At 48.3% G+C, this 17,838-nt stretch overlaps 1 protein-coding gene across 1 annotated transcript; it reads left to right on the forward strand.

The window, feature by feature from the left end:
* The first annotated feature begins 15,374 nt into the window (after positions 1 to 15,374).
* On the forward strand, positions 15,375 to 17,006 carry ID4 (inhibitor of DNA binding 4). The gene is made up of 2 exons (XM_082014602.1): positions 15,375 to 15,788; positions 16,540 to 17,006. Exons 1-2 carry the CDS (start codon positions 15,393 to 15,395, stop codon positions 16,582 to 16,584), a joined length of 441 nt encoding a protein of 146 aa, XP_081870728.1. The 5' UTR covers positions 15,375 to 15,392; the 3' UTR covers positions 16,585 to 17,006.
* The last annotated feature ends 832 nt before the right edge of the window (positions 17,007 to 17,838 follow it).

Here is a 17,838-nt window from a genome sequence, read left to right on the forward strand (position 1 = left end):
TACAGTCAGTTTTTCCTATAGTAAATCCCATGTTCCCATGGATCTGCTCCCTTGCCCATAAGAAAAATTAACAGCAAAGTGTCAGGACCTAGTCTTAAACACAATCCCCTTGTGTTACTGAGTCCCTCTCTACAAACTTTCCTCTTAATGCTTTTAGTGATATTTTCTACCCAATCACATTTTAGCTTATGCATCTACACATACGACACCAGATAAAGTCAGTCTGCAGATATACCACAGGGGATGAGTTGTAGATCAAGAATGCTGAAGCAACAGAGGCAGCAGGGTGAGCTCCATGCAGAGCCAACTGAGGTCTGATTGAGTTCATTAGCTCAGGCTGCATCCCAGACCACTGCAGATTCACAGCCATACAAGTACTTTCATGCAGCATGGAATATGAACGCATGTCGTACAGCTTGCCCAGTTATCCCTATGCTGTGCTCCCAGGAGACCTAGGCAGCAAAGTCCAGATGGATTTGAGAGGCTTTAGGATGGAGCTGGTGCTATTAATCCCAGACTGAACTCAATTCGAGTCCTGGGTTGGGCACAGCACAAATCCTGTCTGGATCCAGGAATGTAACTGAGCTCATGTCTGTGCACTATGGAGCACAGCATGCAGGCTCCAAATGCTGCTGCAATCTTCAGGCCGGACCAGTACCTCCAGCTCAGCACCAACCATGCTGATGCAGAGTCAAGCCTCTATTATGGACACTGGCTGTGCTGGGTTCCTCAGCACTCCTACTAACAGGAACCCAGTGTAGACACACCCAAACAGGCACAGATCTGGTTCAGCAAGACTTAACTCTTGGTTCTGTAGGGCAAAGAAGCAGCTGGACTGCATCCAGGCTCATATTCAGTGCTAGATGTTCCAGACACACACTGGCTCCTTGATGAACTAATCCGGCATCGTTACAACATGCTCTTTAGTTCACATCAGAGTTTCCACAGGGATCCCCTCCCCAGCATCACTTGCACTAGTTTGCTGTGCCTCCATTGTACAAGATCTGGCTCTCCCGGCTGTCATGAGCCAAGGTGCAGCTCCCTAAGAAAACACATTATAGAAAGGTAAGATGTGACGACGTACAAGACTGAGCCTGAGACATAAAAGCATCACAATAACGATGCAAAAGAAACACCAAAATTAGTGTTAAGTTACTCCAAGTAAATCAGAATGGATATGCTATGATTGCATTATAGAGAGATCATCTTTATATCAAGATGCCAGCATACCAGCCTGGTTCTTTCGTATCTAAAGCATTTGGTTACAATGAGTTATAATTTGCTATAACAATGTTAATAAATTAAAAGCACAAAGGGGCAATTACAATCACATTAAAACATTCCGTAATTTTGGAAAATTAATGTTTCACTAGGTCTTCATTTTTACAGATAAAATGAGTCAGAACTGTGCTGTTCCTACACTGTGCTAACCAGTATCAGTGTTAAGCTTTTTGGAACCATATGGAAAGCTATCATTTTTTTTCTTAAGTAGGATTCTCATCACTCTGTTTAATATCACTACAAATTACGCAGGCTAATGTTTACAGATGGTTTCATGCAGGAACTGTGAATCAACAAACTGCAAGGCAATAGGTAGTAACTATTCATTCTCAAAGGAAGGGTTATGAGCTACCTGCCAAAGGGCTGTACAGAAAACCAGGAAGCTCTCTCACTTCTATTCCCCCACTTGACTCAGTGCCCCTTTGGGACTTTGGGACGCAACATGGGGCCAAACTGCAGCAATATCAAACTGAAGCATGAGAAGTTTCTGAAGCACACACAAGAAAAAAAAAAAATCACAGGATTGGCTTCAAAAGTCACAAGATCTTTTAATGTTATACAGTAGGTACTGCAGGTTCATTTCATTTGCCTCTTGGTGCTTCCACTTCCACGTTGCAGTCAACTCAGACTTTAAAAGTTTTTTATTATGGGCACTAAATACAAAAACGTATCTAATTGATCAATAAAATGGGTTATTCACAAAGTTTGAACAGCAGTCCTAGGTCTTTCATAGAGACATCGAGCATTTTAAGTTTCTCATTCAAGTTTGGAAAGCCTACAGCGTCTCAGCTTTCAAAATATTTAGTATCCGTTTTTTGTGTACTTGACCACACTACTAGGGCAAAAGTGGTTCACGCTTAGGCAGCTAAAGAGAAATCGGGTTTCAAAAGTGCTCAGCGCACAGCAGTCTCATACACTGTTTCCACGCTATACTTCTCCCACCATCTCAAAAAGGCTATTACACAACCACAGAGGTGCAGAGAAGAGCACCAGAATGATCAGAGTCAGAATGGGTTCCGCATGGGAGAGATTGAAGGAATGTATTTTCTCCAGCACAAAAAAAAAAAAAAAAACAACAAAAAAAAAAACCTAGGGAGACTATGGTAGAGATCAGCAAAATCAGTAAACATGTCAAAACGGTGTACATGGAAGTTATTCACTCCCTCATAATACAAGGATTAGGAGGTGCCAGTATAATTATCAGCTGAATTATTCAGAGCAACTGAAATAAATTTTTTCTTCTTGTAGCACCCAGTGAAACTGTGGAACTCATCGCCACCAGATGCCACAGACACCCAACAAGTAAGAGAACGGAAGAATTTGCACAGAAAGTCCATAGACAGTTATTAAATACAATGGCTGCCACCTGCAAGCCAGAAAGTCCTTTAACCCCCCAATCCCCGAGGTGCTGGGCCAGGCATGAACCACGTCAAGCTCCTCCACGCTGTCGCTGGGCAGCCCCGCCGAAGGGCTCCGGGCAGGCCGGCCTGGCCGGCCATGCCTCAGGGGAGCCGCTAAGGCAAGACTTGGGACACATATTTCACCCCCAAGCCACGGCTACCGGCTGCAGACCAGCCCCCGCCCCCTGCCTCACGGCAGAGCTCTTCCCTGAAAAAAAACACACCCTTTTCCATTGCCGTTGTGTTCAAAACCCGCCTGAGGCCGCCAGCCATGGGCTTCTTGCTGACCTTCTCCCCCCGCGGCGTAACGCCCACAGACCGAGACCTTTCGGCCCGCTGAATACCGGCCGCCTCGCTTGCGGCGCACTTCGGCCACCCGAGCTTCTCCCCACACACCCTCGCCCAGGTGGTTTTGCCCACAGCACTCCCCGGCGGCGCGTCGAATAGGGCGGCGCACAGGCGACATTACCGGGGGGGGAGGGGGGAAGAAAGGAGCGACCGTTATTACCACAGCGTCACGCGGGGCAGCCCCCGTGCCGGGAAACGGCCCGCGCCGGGGTATGCGAGTGGGGAAGGCGAGGGCGCGCGCGCGCGCTCTGGCGGGCGGGCGGGCGGGCAGCTGGAAGTCATTGCCCGGCGATTGGCGTCCGCGTTGCCACGGCGACCGCCCCGGCGGCGCCAGCTGGGCCGCAGTGTGAATGGGTGATGTCACGCGCCCGGCGCCGGCCAGTCTGGGCCGCCCGGGCCAAGGCATCAGCTGGGAGTGAGGCGGAGGGGCGGGGGCGGGCAGCGCGCGGAGCCGGCGGGAACCCGCGCGCCGTGGCCGCAAAAAGAGCCTCCCCACCCCCGCGCGGCCACACGCACCCCCCCCGCATCCCCCCACCCCCAGCCACGCGTGGGGCGCTGCTGGCAGCCGGGCGGGTAGTTCTCCCAAGGCGGGTTGTCGCCGCTGCGGGCGGCGGGAAGGTGGGATTTGGGCGGGGGTGCCGCCGCGGGCTGCCGTCCCGCTTGGCCCCCGCTGAAAGGTGGGGGCCGGGTGTTCCGCTCGGGCCCTGCCAGCTCGCCATTGTCTGCGGGGAGATGTCTCTTCTTTCCGTCCTCAATTCATCTGCGGGCACTTTAGAAAAGTTCTTTCCTGGGGGAACGAGGGGCTTTTCACTGCGCTCCAGCGAGGCTCACAACCCCTGCCAACGCTCCCCAGCGCCCCTCATTCAGCCTCGAAGTTTCCCACTGCTTTCGGCAGCGAGATTCCCACGCTGCCCAATACCTGATTATATTTATTTAGCCGGTTCCAGTAAAATACCCGCTCAAAACTCGCGATGCACCAGCGTACCTCACGTATGGCACCTTGCACTACTGCGCCTCTTCACGGGGGGGTAAATGGCTGACGGAGCGGCGCAGGTGGGGAGAACGAGGCCGCTCCTTCACGCAGGTTGCTGCTTACCCAGAGCTGCTCTCTACGTTCGTCGTTTCGGGGGGTTAAGGACAGAGACCACTCAGCAAAAGCCAGCTGAGGTGTTTTGTGACCCAGCAAGCGAGGCAGCGTGGGTTTAAACATAAACGTCTCGCGGTGAAGACGTTAAACTGTCACAGAGTGTGGGGTTGGTTTTTTTTGGCAGTGAATGACAAGGCCCCCATCCGTCAGTCAGAACCTACCGCTCCTCTGTTCTCCCGTCTTGATCGCCCAGCACCTCTGGCTGCTGGCCTCGGAGCCTGCGTGCGTGGGAGCTCTTCCAGGCTGAGGAGATGGGGCATTAGGTTCCCCTGTCAAGCAAAGTTCCCCTTAGAGCGACTTAAAATTGCGCATTTTCCTGTTTTTCTCCACTTGGCGTTTGCCGAGTAGCCGTTTGCGGCCGGGCAGGTGGGACGCTTGCAACGGTTTTCATTGCAATTCTGCTTTAATTCCCCTGTTAATAAACTGGTTTGGTGGGAAAGTTCTCACGGAAGAAAAGGAGGTTGAGTCCAAACCTTTAGGGATAATTACGACCGCTTGCAGTCATACAGAAGCCTTCAAAGGCAGCGGAAACGGCCGCCGAAATGTCACCCGTCGGCTTGCAGACCCTTTATCTGAACCTTGTTGCAGCAAAGGCTCAGCCACCGGAGGAGCGCGGGCAGCGGCGTGTGGGGAGCGGCAGCGCCTCGACGGGGGCCCGGGGTGGGCCAAACGCCCTGCGAGGACAGGGCGTGGGGCTCCCCGGGGCCAGGCACGGACCTGGGGGTGCAGGGAGGAGGGAGGACGGGGAGGGGTCCCGTGCATCCCGCCGGCGGCTCAGCCCTAGCGCTGAGGATGGATTTTTGAGTCGGTTCAAGCGGCGCGGATTGGGTCTGTGGGCAAGGTGAAGGCTAAGCCCCTGCAGAGGGGGGTTAGCACGCGACGGGACCTTGCAGTCGGTGTAACGTATTAGGACGGATGGCGTCGTTCGGAGGCACGTATGAAGGACTCACCCTTGCAAACGCTGATTTATCTGAGGTCAGCCAGTGCACACGCATGTGGCAGGATCAAACGCTCATCTTTCTTGAGCTTGCTGGACACTTGGGAAATTTGAGGATGGCAAGTAAGCTGAGTTTATGTAAATACGATTTTAGTGTGAGGTGCGACTCAAGTCCTTCTAATTTTAACTGCTCGATAGGATGTTTAAATCTAAGTGGCCTGTAACCTTTAAATAATCTTACTGGGATTTTAACACTGCATGCTTTTGCTGACTGCTTAAGGGAAATTAATGAGAAGAATCATTGACAGTCAGCCATCTCCATCAGGTATCCTTGCAGTAAACGGAATAAATTCCAGCTGGTGGGGGAAGGGAGAGAGCGTCCTGAGAAACTCGCTCCTCCGCTCCCATTGATCATCACCTGCGCTGGACTTCATACAGCAGTTTAATCCTATTCTCCCCCTCAAAGGTTTCAAGCCCCTGCAAGATCCTGACTGCTAGGGAACAAAGGCTGGTATGTGGTTCCCTCAAAGGTCAGTCATTAACCTGCCCCAACAACAGTTTTAGGAAGATCAAGGCGATGAAGAAAAACTAAGAAAAAGCACTTTCACTTTGGAATGAATTGTTCAAAATGCCCTTATACATTCAGTTTTATTCCCTTTCAGTTCTGCACTTTTTAGTTCCTGCACGTATTTATTTCTCATCAGGAATAATGGCAAGATTTGCTCTCCCAGAGATCTGACCTTAAGTTTATTCTAGCCACAACACTATAGACCGTTTCATCAATTATGAATGTACTCGTGTATAGAGGAACTGGTAAGCCAGCTCAGTAATGCTACCTTGTTCTGGAGACTTAGCCTTATAAATAAATTAGGGCATATCTTTATGAAATACCAGAAAGAAATAGAAATAGAAAAAGAAAGAGAAAAAAAGAAAAAAAGAGCGAGAGAAAGAGAAAAAGAAAGAGAAAAAAGAAAAAAAGAGTGAGAGAAAGAAAAAAGAAAAAGAAAGAAAGAGGGAAAAGACAGAGAATGAAAGAAAGCAAGAGAAAGGAGAGAGAGAAAAAAGAAGAAAAAGAAAGCAAAAGAAAAGACAGAAAAGAGAGAAAAAAGAAAGAATAAAGGAAAGAAAGGAAGAAAGAAGAAGAGAGAAAGAAAAGAAAGAAAGCAAAAGAAAAGACAGAGAAAAGAAAAAGAGAAAGATAAAGGAAAGAAAGAAAAGAGAGAAAGAGAAAAAATAAAGGAAAGAAAGGAAGGGATAAAAGAGAGAAAGAGGAAAGAAAGGAAGAAAGAAAGAGAAGGGAAAAAGGAAGGAAGGAAATAGAAAGAAAAGAGGAAGGAAGAAAGAAAGAGAAGGGAAAAAGGAAGGAAGGAAAGAAAAAGAAAGAAAAAAGGAAGGAAGAAAGAGGAAGGAAGGAAGGAAAGAGAAAGACAGACAGAAAGACAGACAGACAGAAAGAAAGAAAAAAAAGAAAGAAAGAAAGAAAAGGAAGGAAGGAAGAAAGAAAGAAAAGGAAGGAAGAAAGAAGGAAGTAGATAGAAAAATGGAAAGGAAACAGAAAATCTCGAAAGCCACATTTTTCCAAAGATAAAAGGACAAGGGCTAATATCAAAAGTGGTTTCTCTGTGATTTGTATTTTATGTGCCTGTGTGTCTATATGTGAGACAATATACTGGACTTGCAGTAGCCAGACTATCAATAAGACATTTATTTCCATAAGTTATTGATGACCCTTTAGCTCACAAGTGACAGGCCAAAGTAGAGCCACGAGCAACTTCTGAAAGGTCATCAATAACAACTGAAAGTAAACGTTTTATCCAGTGCCTGCCCATTGTGTGTTCTGTTTATGCAATGCCAGTTTAAGATTCATCTGGCATAGTTTTTAATGGGCTGTAACTACCTTAGTTGCTGTCTGAAGCAACCAGGACTTCCAGCAACGGAGGAAGGAGGACACACACACACACATCCCCACTTGCTTGCTCACACGCTTCATGGGGTACCTTTTGTCAGATGCAGAGGTACAAGCATGCATCTCTCAGCACATTAGGATGAAACAGTACCCTAAACAGTGAAAGGAGAGACTGCCACCTTACTAAAACATTAAACACCACAGAGAATCCTGATGCTGCAAGTGTAAGACTGTTCAGAAGAAAGAAGATACAGAGGGGAAAAGAGAGAAGAAAAAAAAAAAGAGAGAAACTGAGATGCAAGGTTGTAAGTAAATCGTACCTCATACTAAGATTACAAATACATAATATTCTATTAATGTATTTCTAATAATAATTCATACCATACTGCAAGGAAGATTAATGCATTGTGTGTGTTAAGGCGTTCCTGGAGGCAAAAGAAAGCTCTTTACGTCTATAAGGAGTCCTCTTACTCCCAATGGAAAAAGACTGCAATGGACACTGGATAAAACCCAGTGGGGACCAAAAATTTTCTTTGAATAACCATCACCACTAACTACAATGACTTTTAATTAAACTTTTGTATTTAAAATTTCAATTTTTCTTACTCTTTTGCATTTGCGTTTTCACATTTAAAACATTTTTGTTGGGGAATCAGTTCTCAGGAGTTCAGTGTGGAGTAACTATTTCAAGAGGCTGGTCTGAAATAAGCTAATGACTTTGCATCTTGTTGTAAAACTTCTGCTCGCTTGTGCAGTCCTTATACCCATATCCTTACTCAGGCAAATAAGCTCATTAACTTCAAGACAAACTTTCTATATAAGCAAGGATTTGTGCTGCTTTTCAAGTCAGTTTCTCCATTGAGGTAAATTAAGAGATTTGCTTGAGTAAAATATATCAGTGCTTTAAAGTGTTGAAAGAGCATGTTAGTGGAGTAAAAATTACCAGAATAAATGTCATTAACACTTCAAGGTAAGTATGTGGACACATTCTGGTATTGAAGACAACTTGAAATAGTTACTTAGCATAAGCTGTGTGATTACCCAAAATATTCTTATATATGCACATCATTTAGCTTTAAGAAAACAAAGTCAAAACTGTGAGAAAATTTGCATGTTGAAGCATTTTTAACAGCAATTTTGAATATGTCTTTAAAATACTTTTGCACAGTTTGCCCCCTGCACAAGAAGCAAAAACATGAAGAATTACTATACAATTACTCTAAAATGGAAAATAACATTCATTCCCATTTCTTATAAGGGAAAATCAGTAAGTCACAGAATATACTTAACTGTGAAGAATTGCAGTTCATGGATCATTGTCCAATATTCTCCTTACATCCATCTTTCTTTTTTCTGCATCTGCAGCCATTTGCGCTCTGCAATGTACATCATGATTTAAATTCATGGTGCTACACGGTGGTTTTCCGTAGACAATCCTGTTGTCCTAATAAATATATAAGGTCATTGTAGTATATACTGTTGCTCGAATTAAAACCCGTGAGTATGACCCTGTCTGCCTAAAAGAGACATTAACTGGTTTTGCTTTTTTTCTTGCTCTCTAAACATGAAATCCTGCAAGAGCTGTTTTCTGTCAACAAAAGCTGAGGGCTCTTGTTTTCTTAAGTGACAACTTTCTCAGAAGCCATGCAGGCTGTAAAGAATGATTACAGAAATCATCCTACCACAAATTAATACAAAACTCATCTTTTTAGCAGACTGCTTTTTCAAACACACACAAGTACATAATAAGCAAATTAAAACAGTGCTATGATCCTACAATCAATCTCCTACTATTCTACTATTTCTTCAGCAGGATGGAAGAGAAGAATGAGGAAGAGCCTTTTGCTTCTGTTACTAAGCACTTGGTAGATCCTCACATGTTACGGCAACCGGAACCCTATAGCAGGTAAATAAATAGATCATAAGGTTACACAGAATTCCTCGTGCACTGGAAGTGCATGGCATGGCCCATAAACCATTGCGGTCAGGGGATTTGAAAATACATTGAAAAGCTTCCCCTCCACACACACCACCACCAGACTTGACTTTCTAGTTCTTTCTAACTTCTGTTCCCCGCGATGACACTGGTGTGACTTGAACCAAATCAACAAACAGCATTTTATATACCGGTTTAAATACTGGTCAGGCTGTCACTAGCATGAAGCAAAATGCAGAACTGTAAATGAATATTTGGCAAGCAGGTGATATCTGAAAGTGACACTGACCCATAAAAGTACTTTTGAGAACCAACCGACTGCAGTCACAGAAAACGTCGATGCATTTGCATCAACACTGAGGAAGCAAAGGTCTCTCCATCTACCTTGGATGTCCCTCTGCTGTGGAAAAGGCTGTCTTCACAGTGAGGGAGAGAGAGGAGATTTCTTCTTTTCATTTAAAAAAAAAATTAAAATATTAAAATGATAAACCCCAAAGATTTAGAAGAATTCCTTAAAACACTCATGGAGAACCAATAACAAACGTGTTAATATTAGCTTTCAAAATGTAAAATGTTGTATTAGTGCAAAGTATTGCTATTGTTTCTGCAGGGTTTTCTTTGTAGCATGAACTTAGACTGCTTTTGCTGACGAAGCTTTTCAGGTCCCCTGAAAATAAATACCAGTATCATTGGTGTAATGATAACATATGCAGATGAGCATGTACACATCCAGATACTTATTTAATTTAGGTCGATTTGCTCATTGTCCCTGGAGGCTGTGTTATTTGTGTGATTATAGAGCTCTTAATGCAAACTCATAACAAACATGAAAATAATATGGGGCGGTATCATGCCATCAGTTTTCGGGCAGATTGGCTGAGGATTTCTGTCTACAAACAAAGGGCACGACATTGCACATAAATCTGATCCAAATCTACACAAAATAAAATTAAAGTTAAAGTTAAGACTCCAAATTCAATCTGTTACTATGTAACTCAGTTTAATGTAGTGTTCCTCAGGAAGCTGCTCCAAATACTCCTAAATTATTTTCCCCTTCCCCAGAATAAGCCTCTTGATTGCTTGTATCTGGACCACGCTGCAGAAGGTTGTCAACGTGAGTTATCTTTTCTTGCCACAAGCTTGCGTTAGTGAACGCAGAAATCTGACATTACCCAACATACCCAGTGTTTCTAGTCACCTGAACAAAGCAACCTTCTTACAAGACATTAGTTCAGCCGACAGACAACCACCAGCAAAATGCCAGGGCGTCAGTCAGTGACATACCGATGTTGTCTGCTGCCGCAGCCTCTCGAAGGGAGAAGGTGGGTTTGCACAGATTTCTACAACATAGCCGTGCTAGAGGCAGCACGGCAAGAAAAGCTCTTTTAGATACTAACCCCATTACAGTCTTTTCTGGTTCTCTCCACTGATTGAGGTAAAATATTTCTTTACGCATTTATTTCCATGTTTGTGTAAAAAAGAGCTTACATAAGCATCAAGCCATGGAGAAGGTGTTTTTTTAATCTGTCCCTCATGTCTCTGAAATTTTTGTTGTCATGTGATCTTTTGTCATGTACAAAGCTAAAAAAAAGCATAAAGAGGTGGGTAGAAGTATGCTCCTGTCATGAGAAGGATGCTCGAAACTGGACACGTACATGAACATGCAAAAAAAATTAAAATTCTCTTTTGTCTGTGAAGAGCTGTTGTGAGCTATCAACGAACATTTTTCTCTTTATTTTATATTAAACATCATGCATGGGGGGTGATAGGGAGGTGCAAGTCTTGAGAATCTCTTAGCTTTTCTCATTAAACATAAGATTCTCTCATGACCCCAACCAGAGAATGAGAAAAAGCCTACCATGTTAAGTGAAGTTTGTGAGTTGTATTTAGATTTTGGGTTTGAGGAAAATAGGGACAACAGTACAGAAAATGGCTCGTGCTATTTGGGGAAAAAATTTGCATTAAGAAGAGTTTGGAAGAGCTTTGACAATTAATTGTCCCTGGTGAGGAGAGGTACCAGAAGACCGATGGACTTTGGTCTGTTGGTAGTCTACAGAGGGAGGTGACTTCTCAGTGCTCCTTCCAAATGCCCGACAAATCTTCCCTGACCCATTCTGAGGACCCGTGGAGTGGCACTGCAAATGAACCCGCAGTCTCGCCTCCAGCCTGGCCTCCAAGGGGACATAGGTATGTAGGAACAATAATCCAGTAAAAGGTTTACATATTCTTTCCTCCATCTCACTCCTCCACCCAATTTTTCATTTCATATCACTATCCCCTGTTGCCAGGAGGAGTTTATCTATGGTGTTTGGTAAGGGAGCACTAAAGACATTATAGTGCTATTTTAAATGACATCACAACTAACTAGATATTTTAATTGAAGGTAAATAACCAACATTATTGCCATTTGAATGATAGCAATAGTGGAGAGTAATGGCACCACTGAGGAATCAATTGCTATTTCCCTCATAAACCATTCAGAGATTTATAATGCTTTTTTAATGATCAGCCCTTCTAGGTGTTGAGCAGCTCCTCCGAGATCCTAAGTCTTCTGGCTGCCTGCTGAAGTCAACAGGAATGGGGGGGGGCCTCAGTATCACATATCTTTGTGCCCACCAGGGTGAAACTCGTCACACCAGTTACCAGCCTCAAGCTAACAAAAGCTTGAGATTTTACCTCGCTGCTCTGATATGGTGTGCCCCAAGCCCCAATACAGGGACACTTGACTCAACCACTGTTTCATAACCTGCTTGAGAATAAAAACGCATTGTGCATTTGTGTGCATTTCATGCCCTCTTAAGGTAGGTATAGCAAGTAACCTTGTGTAAGAAACCACGTTGATTGCTTGCTTCCCTCTGCATACCTAAATGTGTTCCCTTCAAATTGTATCTGTCCTGAGACTATCTTAACTAATGGGGTACTTTCCAATGCACCAGTTGGTTCAGTGGCATCATATCATGCACAGAGATCTGTGGATCCAGAATGCTGTCCAAGGAAATGTCCACTGTGTTCTGCGCTTGGAAGACTGTTCCCCTTCCCTGGTGCCATGACCCAGAGACAATGTCAATGTCTCAGGTTTATTTTTTCAGCTGTAGTCAATGATATATTCATATACCCAGACCTGTGCTGACAAATTCAGCCTCCTTTACTCATGAGAGTATTCTCACTGAGTTCAATGGAATTACCCTCATGACAAAAGGGATACAAGGCCGGTCATTACATTTTCATTTTTAACTTGCTCTAGTTTGGTTTTGAATCGAAAGCAACCTTTTTAAGCTCCAGAGAGCACCTATGATGTGAGCTGAACTCATCAATTCTCTTTTAATGAACCAAACTGGTCCATTCAAGCACTATCAAGGATCTTGTGATAATATTGCAAGAGCTGTTTACAATGGCAATGAATCTTGACTCTGGATGTGGGAAGAGAGCAGAGAAAAACCCAGGCAAGATAGATGAACTCCTCCAGCCAGCCAGGAAGGGACCACATGCTTAAAGGTGCACAGAATTTATTTTAAAAATCCAAACTTGGTCTGGTGAAAAACAGGAGTGTTAATCCCTATATACTCATGTCATGAAAAATATTTCTGTTCACAGGACAAAAGCATGAACAGTAGCCACTGCCCCTCTCTCGTGTAGGTCTTCAGGGATGAGGAGTTTCACTAGACCTACCTCCATTGCTAACATTCTGGGGTTTCCAACCCATTTCTAGAGCAATTTACTTAGCATCTGGTGCACATCCAACATAAATTTTGAAAAAGCAGCCGACCCAACCTGCTCCCACTTAAGTCAATGACAAAACTCCCATTGACTTCAAGGAGAGCAAAAGCAGACCGGTTGTTAACTGGGAGTTGGTGCCTACTGTTCACCAGAGCATGTCGGACTAGTATGTATCAACTTCATGAGTATCAAAGGGAGTTACTAGAGGAAATCCCCTGAATATTTATGCGCTGGTCAGAGGGGAGGGCTGTTTTTCCCTCTCCCACATATCTCTGCCGTGATACGGTAGCTACGTGAACGCACGTAGCACACAGCCTTCTCGCAACTTCAACAGCACTTAACAGCCCCTTGGATTTCCCTTCGTACCCTCTGCAGTGGAAGCAGCCCAATGGAAAAGAGGTCTGCGGCATATCGTGGTTCTGCACGGGTTTCCACAAATACCGAGTCATCTCCAAGAGCCAGTGTGGTCTCAGTGGATTTGCTATAGTGCTGCTACACTGTGTGTGTGAGTTTGTGTGTGCGTACAGAAATAATCTGTCCAAATTAGCTTTGGGAGAGCTAAAGGGGAACCAGTTACATACTGGGGTTTCCCAGAGATTTCCAGCGAGATCAGCCGAGCTCGCAGGAGGGATTCAGTACAAACAGAACGACCCAGTATTACGGTGTATCTAGTTTCATGCAGATTTTAATTAAATGGGACCAGCAAGGTTTGAGCCTGCATGCTCACCATAATTTAAAAATAATTTTTTTTTTTTAGACAGCACATATTACTAGGACTCTGGGAAACAGACAAAGTGTAACCTTAATGTATGCTTTAAGGCCCATACACATTTCCACCTCATGAGACTCGGAGACTGCAGGGAGTGGAGTTTCACAGAATAAAAGCAATGACTGCAGCAGAATTGGGATCATCCAGCTGGTAGCTAATGGAAATACGTCTTCCCATCATATCATCATGATGTAGCATACAAATCTAGACCTTGGTCAGACTAAGATTTACAGTTTTTGTGCCGAGGGGAGCCCCACTGCCATGGGTGGCACGGGTAATGCGGGACAAAATAGGGAAAACAAGAGCGTGAGTATTTGTAAGCAGAGTCACAAAACATATGTTTTTAAAGGGCAAGGGAGAATGAAAGTGTGCTTCATTATACACTTCAGATGATCCAGTCTCACCGCTCATTCAAGTTCTGAGTTTGACAGCTTCCCACTGTATCCTTTATATATCACCCATTGTGACTAAGCATTGAGGGAACATGCAATCATTAATCACCATTATGGATTTCTTCCCTTCTGTGGGGTTTGACTTACAAGCTTAGGGGCAGATCCTGCAGCCTTTACTCCTTCCTGCAGTCCTTTGCCCAAGCAACCAGCCCTGCTTCACTCACGGAGAGCTCGAAGCGCTGCAGCATCTTGTAGGATTGGGAGTCGAGTTTCTTACACCAGCATCCCATGCAAATATGCAATGGCTCTTAATGCTTAGCAAGAATGAACAGAAAGTTTGAACACTGCATTATTAAATTAAAAGGTTACAGTCTGCCACAAGATGACTTAAGCAGGACTCAGGAGTATGTGCCTGTTAATTTTAATGCTCTGTCTCAAAGTACAGAACTCTGGACATTTCCAGCATCATATTTAAAACATGGTACATCTACTAATACGTGATCTGGTGCATTAATGGACCAAATTAAGTTACAGGTATGAATTTTACATAAAACGGATTAATATTATATGTCATGGAGGAATTTTAAATACTCCATCTCCATGCATTTTTAATACTTATGTGCTCTAATTTAATGTTCCCAGGCATTGCTCTGCTTCAAGTCCCTAAACCCTCCTCCTCCCCTCTCTCTCCCCTTCCCTCCTCCCTCCCCCTCAAGTTTTGCTTGGGATTTTCCCTGCCTTTGCACCGGCATCCCGAAGTCCATGTTTAAAGCCGGGCTGGCGCTCCGACGCCGAGAGGATAAAAACGCGTTTCACGACCCGAGGAGATGCCACCCCTACCCCGGGATTGGGGGAGGGGGCGCCTTCTTCCGGGCGGGCGGCGGGGAGCGGCGCCAGCCGCGCGGGGCTGCGCTCGCGCCCGCGGAGCAGCGCGCCGGACCGCGGGGGCGGCGCCGGCAGCCGCTGAGCGGTGGGTCCCGCCCGCATTCCCGCAGTCCTTCCTCCCCGGGACCGCCTTCCTCCTCCTCCTCCTCCCCTTTCGCCGCCACCGCCTCCTCCTCCCCCCGGGGGTCAGCGCCAGCCGCCCGCCCCCTCCAGCAGCGCCACCGCCTCCCCGGCCCCGCCGCCATTGGCCGGCGCCGCGTTCCGGGGGGGACACGCGGCGCTCTGATTGGCTGCGGCGCGGCGCCGCGGCGCCCCCCCGTGCTCCCCGCGCCGCGCTCGCCTTGCCCCGCCGCGGCGGCGCCCCCGCCTCCCCCCGGCACCGCCTGCTGCGCCCCGCCCGCGCCCCACGCTATATAGCGGGCGGCGCGGGTAGCAGCGGCGGCAGAGGCGGTTGTAGGGTTGTTGGGAAGGTGTTTTGGCTGTGCCGCCGTTGTCGCGGGGTCTCTGCGAGCGCCTCCCGTTACACTCTTCGGGAGGGCCGCCGGTAGCGTCGGCGGGGTTGCTGCCGTGCCCTGCTCCCGTCGCGTTGCGGGCGGTGCGTGCGCGGCTGCCCGAGGTCGCAGGAGGCGGTAGCGGTGGTGGAGAGGGAGGTTTGCCTCCCTCCCTGCGGCACCATGAAAGCCGTGAGTCCCGTCCGGCACCCCAGCCGCAAGGCACAGCCCGGCGTGGCGGGCGGCGGCGGGGGACACCCGGCCCTGCGGTGCCTGGCCGAGCACAGCGGCTGCAAGGGGGGCCCGCCGTCGGGCGAGGAGCCGGCGGCGCTATGCCTGCAGTGCGATATGAATGACTGTTACAGCCGGCTGAGGAAGCTGGTGCCCACCATCCCGCCCAACAAGAGAGTCAGCAAAGTGGAAATCCTGCAGCATGTCATCGACTACATCCTCGACCTGCAGCTGGCTCTGGAGACGCACCCGGCTCTGCTCCGGCAGCAGCAGCCGCCCGCCCTGCACCCAGGGGGCTGTCCCGCGGGCACCCCCAGGACCCCATTGACAGCCCTCAACACTGACCCGGTAAGAGGTGCGTGGCCCGCCAGCCCGCGGTTCGGGTGCGGAGCGGGGAGGGCGGTAGCGGCACAGCCGGCAGCCGTGGGAGCGCCCCGGTGATGCCTCGCCGCTGCCGGCCTCGTGGCTTTGCCGAGGAGCCGCAGACCCCGGAGGGGACGGGGCGGACGGGCGCAGAGACGTCCCAGCGGTGCGCGGCGGGTGCCTGCACCCCCTGGTGCGGGCAACCACCCGCACGATGTTTACCGTGTAATTACAGCCTCTCGAGGGAGTAGCTGTAATCGGCGTGTTTGCACACACGGGAGCAGGCGCGCTGCTCCTGCGCTTCCCAGCCCTCCGCGTAGCGAGTATGAGCGGCTTTGGGGGCTGCGCACACTTAACGCCCTGGGTGCAGCGTGCTCTTGGGGGTGGGAGGGAAACGGGGAGCGTCTCCCCTCTACGGGACACGCTCCCCCGCCGCGGCAGCCCGGGGGCGCTTGCAGCGAGGCGCGGGGAGCGGTGTGTCCCGGCAGCCCGCTGCCCCCGGGGCTCCCCCCCGGGCCCGGCGCTGGGCGCCCGCCCGCCGACAGCGCTGCCACCGCCCCCTCTGCTCTCTGTCCCCGGGCTGCTGAGCCGGGGGGCTCCCGGGAGCCTGACCCCGGCAGTGCTCTATACGCGGAGGGGGGATCTGGGGAGTGGAGCGGGGAGATCTCAATGTCTTTTTTCTTTTTTTTTTTCCTTCATCCCCACCTTTAACTGCCGTGTTTCCGTTGCTGCGCAGGCTGGCCCTGTTAGCAAGCCAGGGGACAGCATCCTCTGCCGCTGACCGCTGCTCCCCAGGTGAGTGCCAGGGGGGCGCAGCGCCTGGGCTCGGCGGGGCCGCACCGCCACCCGCCGGGAAGCCTTCTCGGGGGGGCGAGGGGGGTGTACGGACGACGGGGACGGACTGGAGGTCGGCGAGAAATATTTGCAGGAGGCCTGGGGTTTTATTTTTAATTACCGGGGTGGTTATTGTCTTTAATTACCTTTTTCTTTTTCCCCAAACCCGCCCCCCCCCCCCGCCCCGAAGCGCTTCTGGCTGCGGCGTGCAGCTGCGCATCCCTCCGCCTTGGCCCCAGCCTGGGAGCTGCGGTTGTTGTTTGACCTGGTTTGTTTTGGGTTGTTGATCAAGCATGTCTTGTGTTGTGTTGGTGGCGCCAGTCGGTCTGGAGCGGAGCGGTTCACACACCCCCTCTATTCATTCCTCTCCCACAGGTGTGCGGCGGCGCCGCGCAGAGGCACCGCGGGGGGCGGGCGGGCGGGGGGGGCCGGCCCGGCCCCGCCGCACCGGAGGAAGGAGCCATCCACACCACCCCCCACCCCCAGCAATTCCCATTGCTTCGTCCCGGCAGAGCCAGCCTTGTTCACCGTTTTGCACGTCCGTAGCGGTCCCTGGTCCGCTCTCCCCGTCCCCCGCCTCCCCGTCCCCCCCGTCTCGTCTCTTCATCCCCGACCAGCTGCGCGCCGTGGCCCCCGCGGTGGCGGGAGGCGGAAGGACTCGAGCAGGAAAAGTCGCGACTCTGCCCTGGGATAAGAGGACCGAGCCTAAACCTGACTTTAGAAGCGCTAATAACTCTTTTTAAGGGACCGAGCAGACCGAGCAGCTGAATCTTGAAGCTTTACTAATCTACCAGAGCATTTGTAGATATATTTGACATCTATTGTTTAAAATAGATGGAATTTTATTGGGGCCCAGGGAACTTTCTTCTCCCTGCAGGAATGTTACATATTGTATAGACAAATGAGTGACATTTCATACTGTGTATATATAGAGATGTTCTATAAGTGTGAGAAAAGTATATGCTTTAATAGACTACTGTAATTATAAAATATTTTTAATTAAATATTTTTTGTAAATATTATAAAGGTGTGTATGTTTTTTTTAAATCTGTGGGAATATCTCTTTAGAAAACCACAGCTCAAGTATGGAGCTGCTAATAAGGAAAGATCTTGAATGTTTAGGGCCTTTTTTTTTGTCCCCGAATGTCCTTTAGACACGGAAGTTACAGCTATAGCTAGTGGTCCTGCATGATTGCATGAG

This window comes from Phaethon aethereus (genome assembly GCF_964289735.1).
Source record: "Phaethon aethereus genome assembly, chromosome: 2".
NCBI classification, from domain to species: Eukaryota; Metazoa; Chordata; class Aves; order Phaethontiformes; family Phaethontidae; genus Phaethon; species Phaethon aethereus.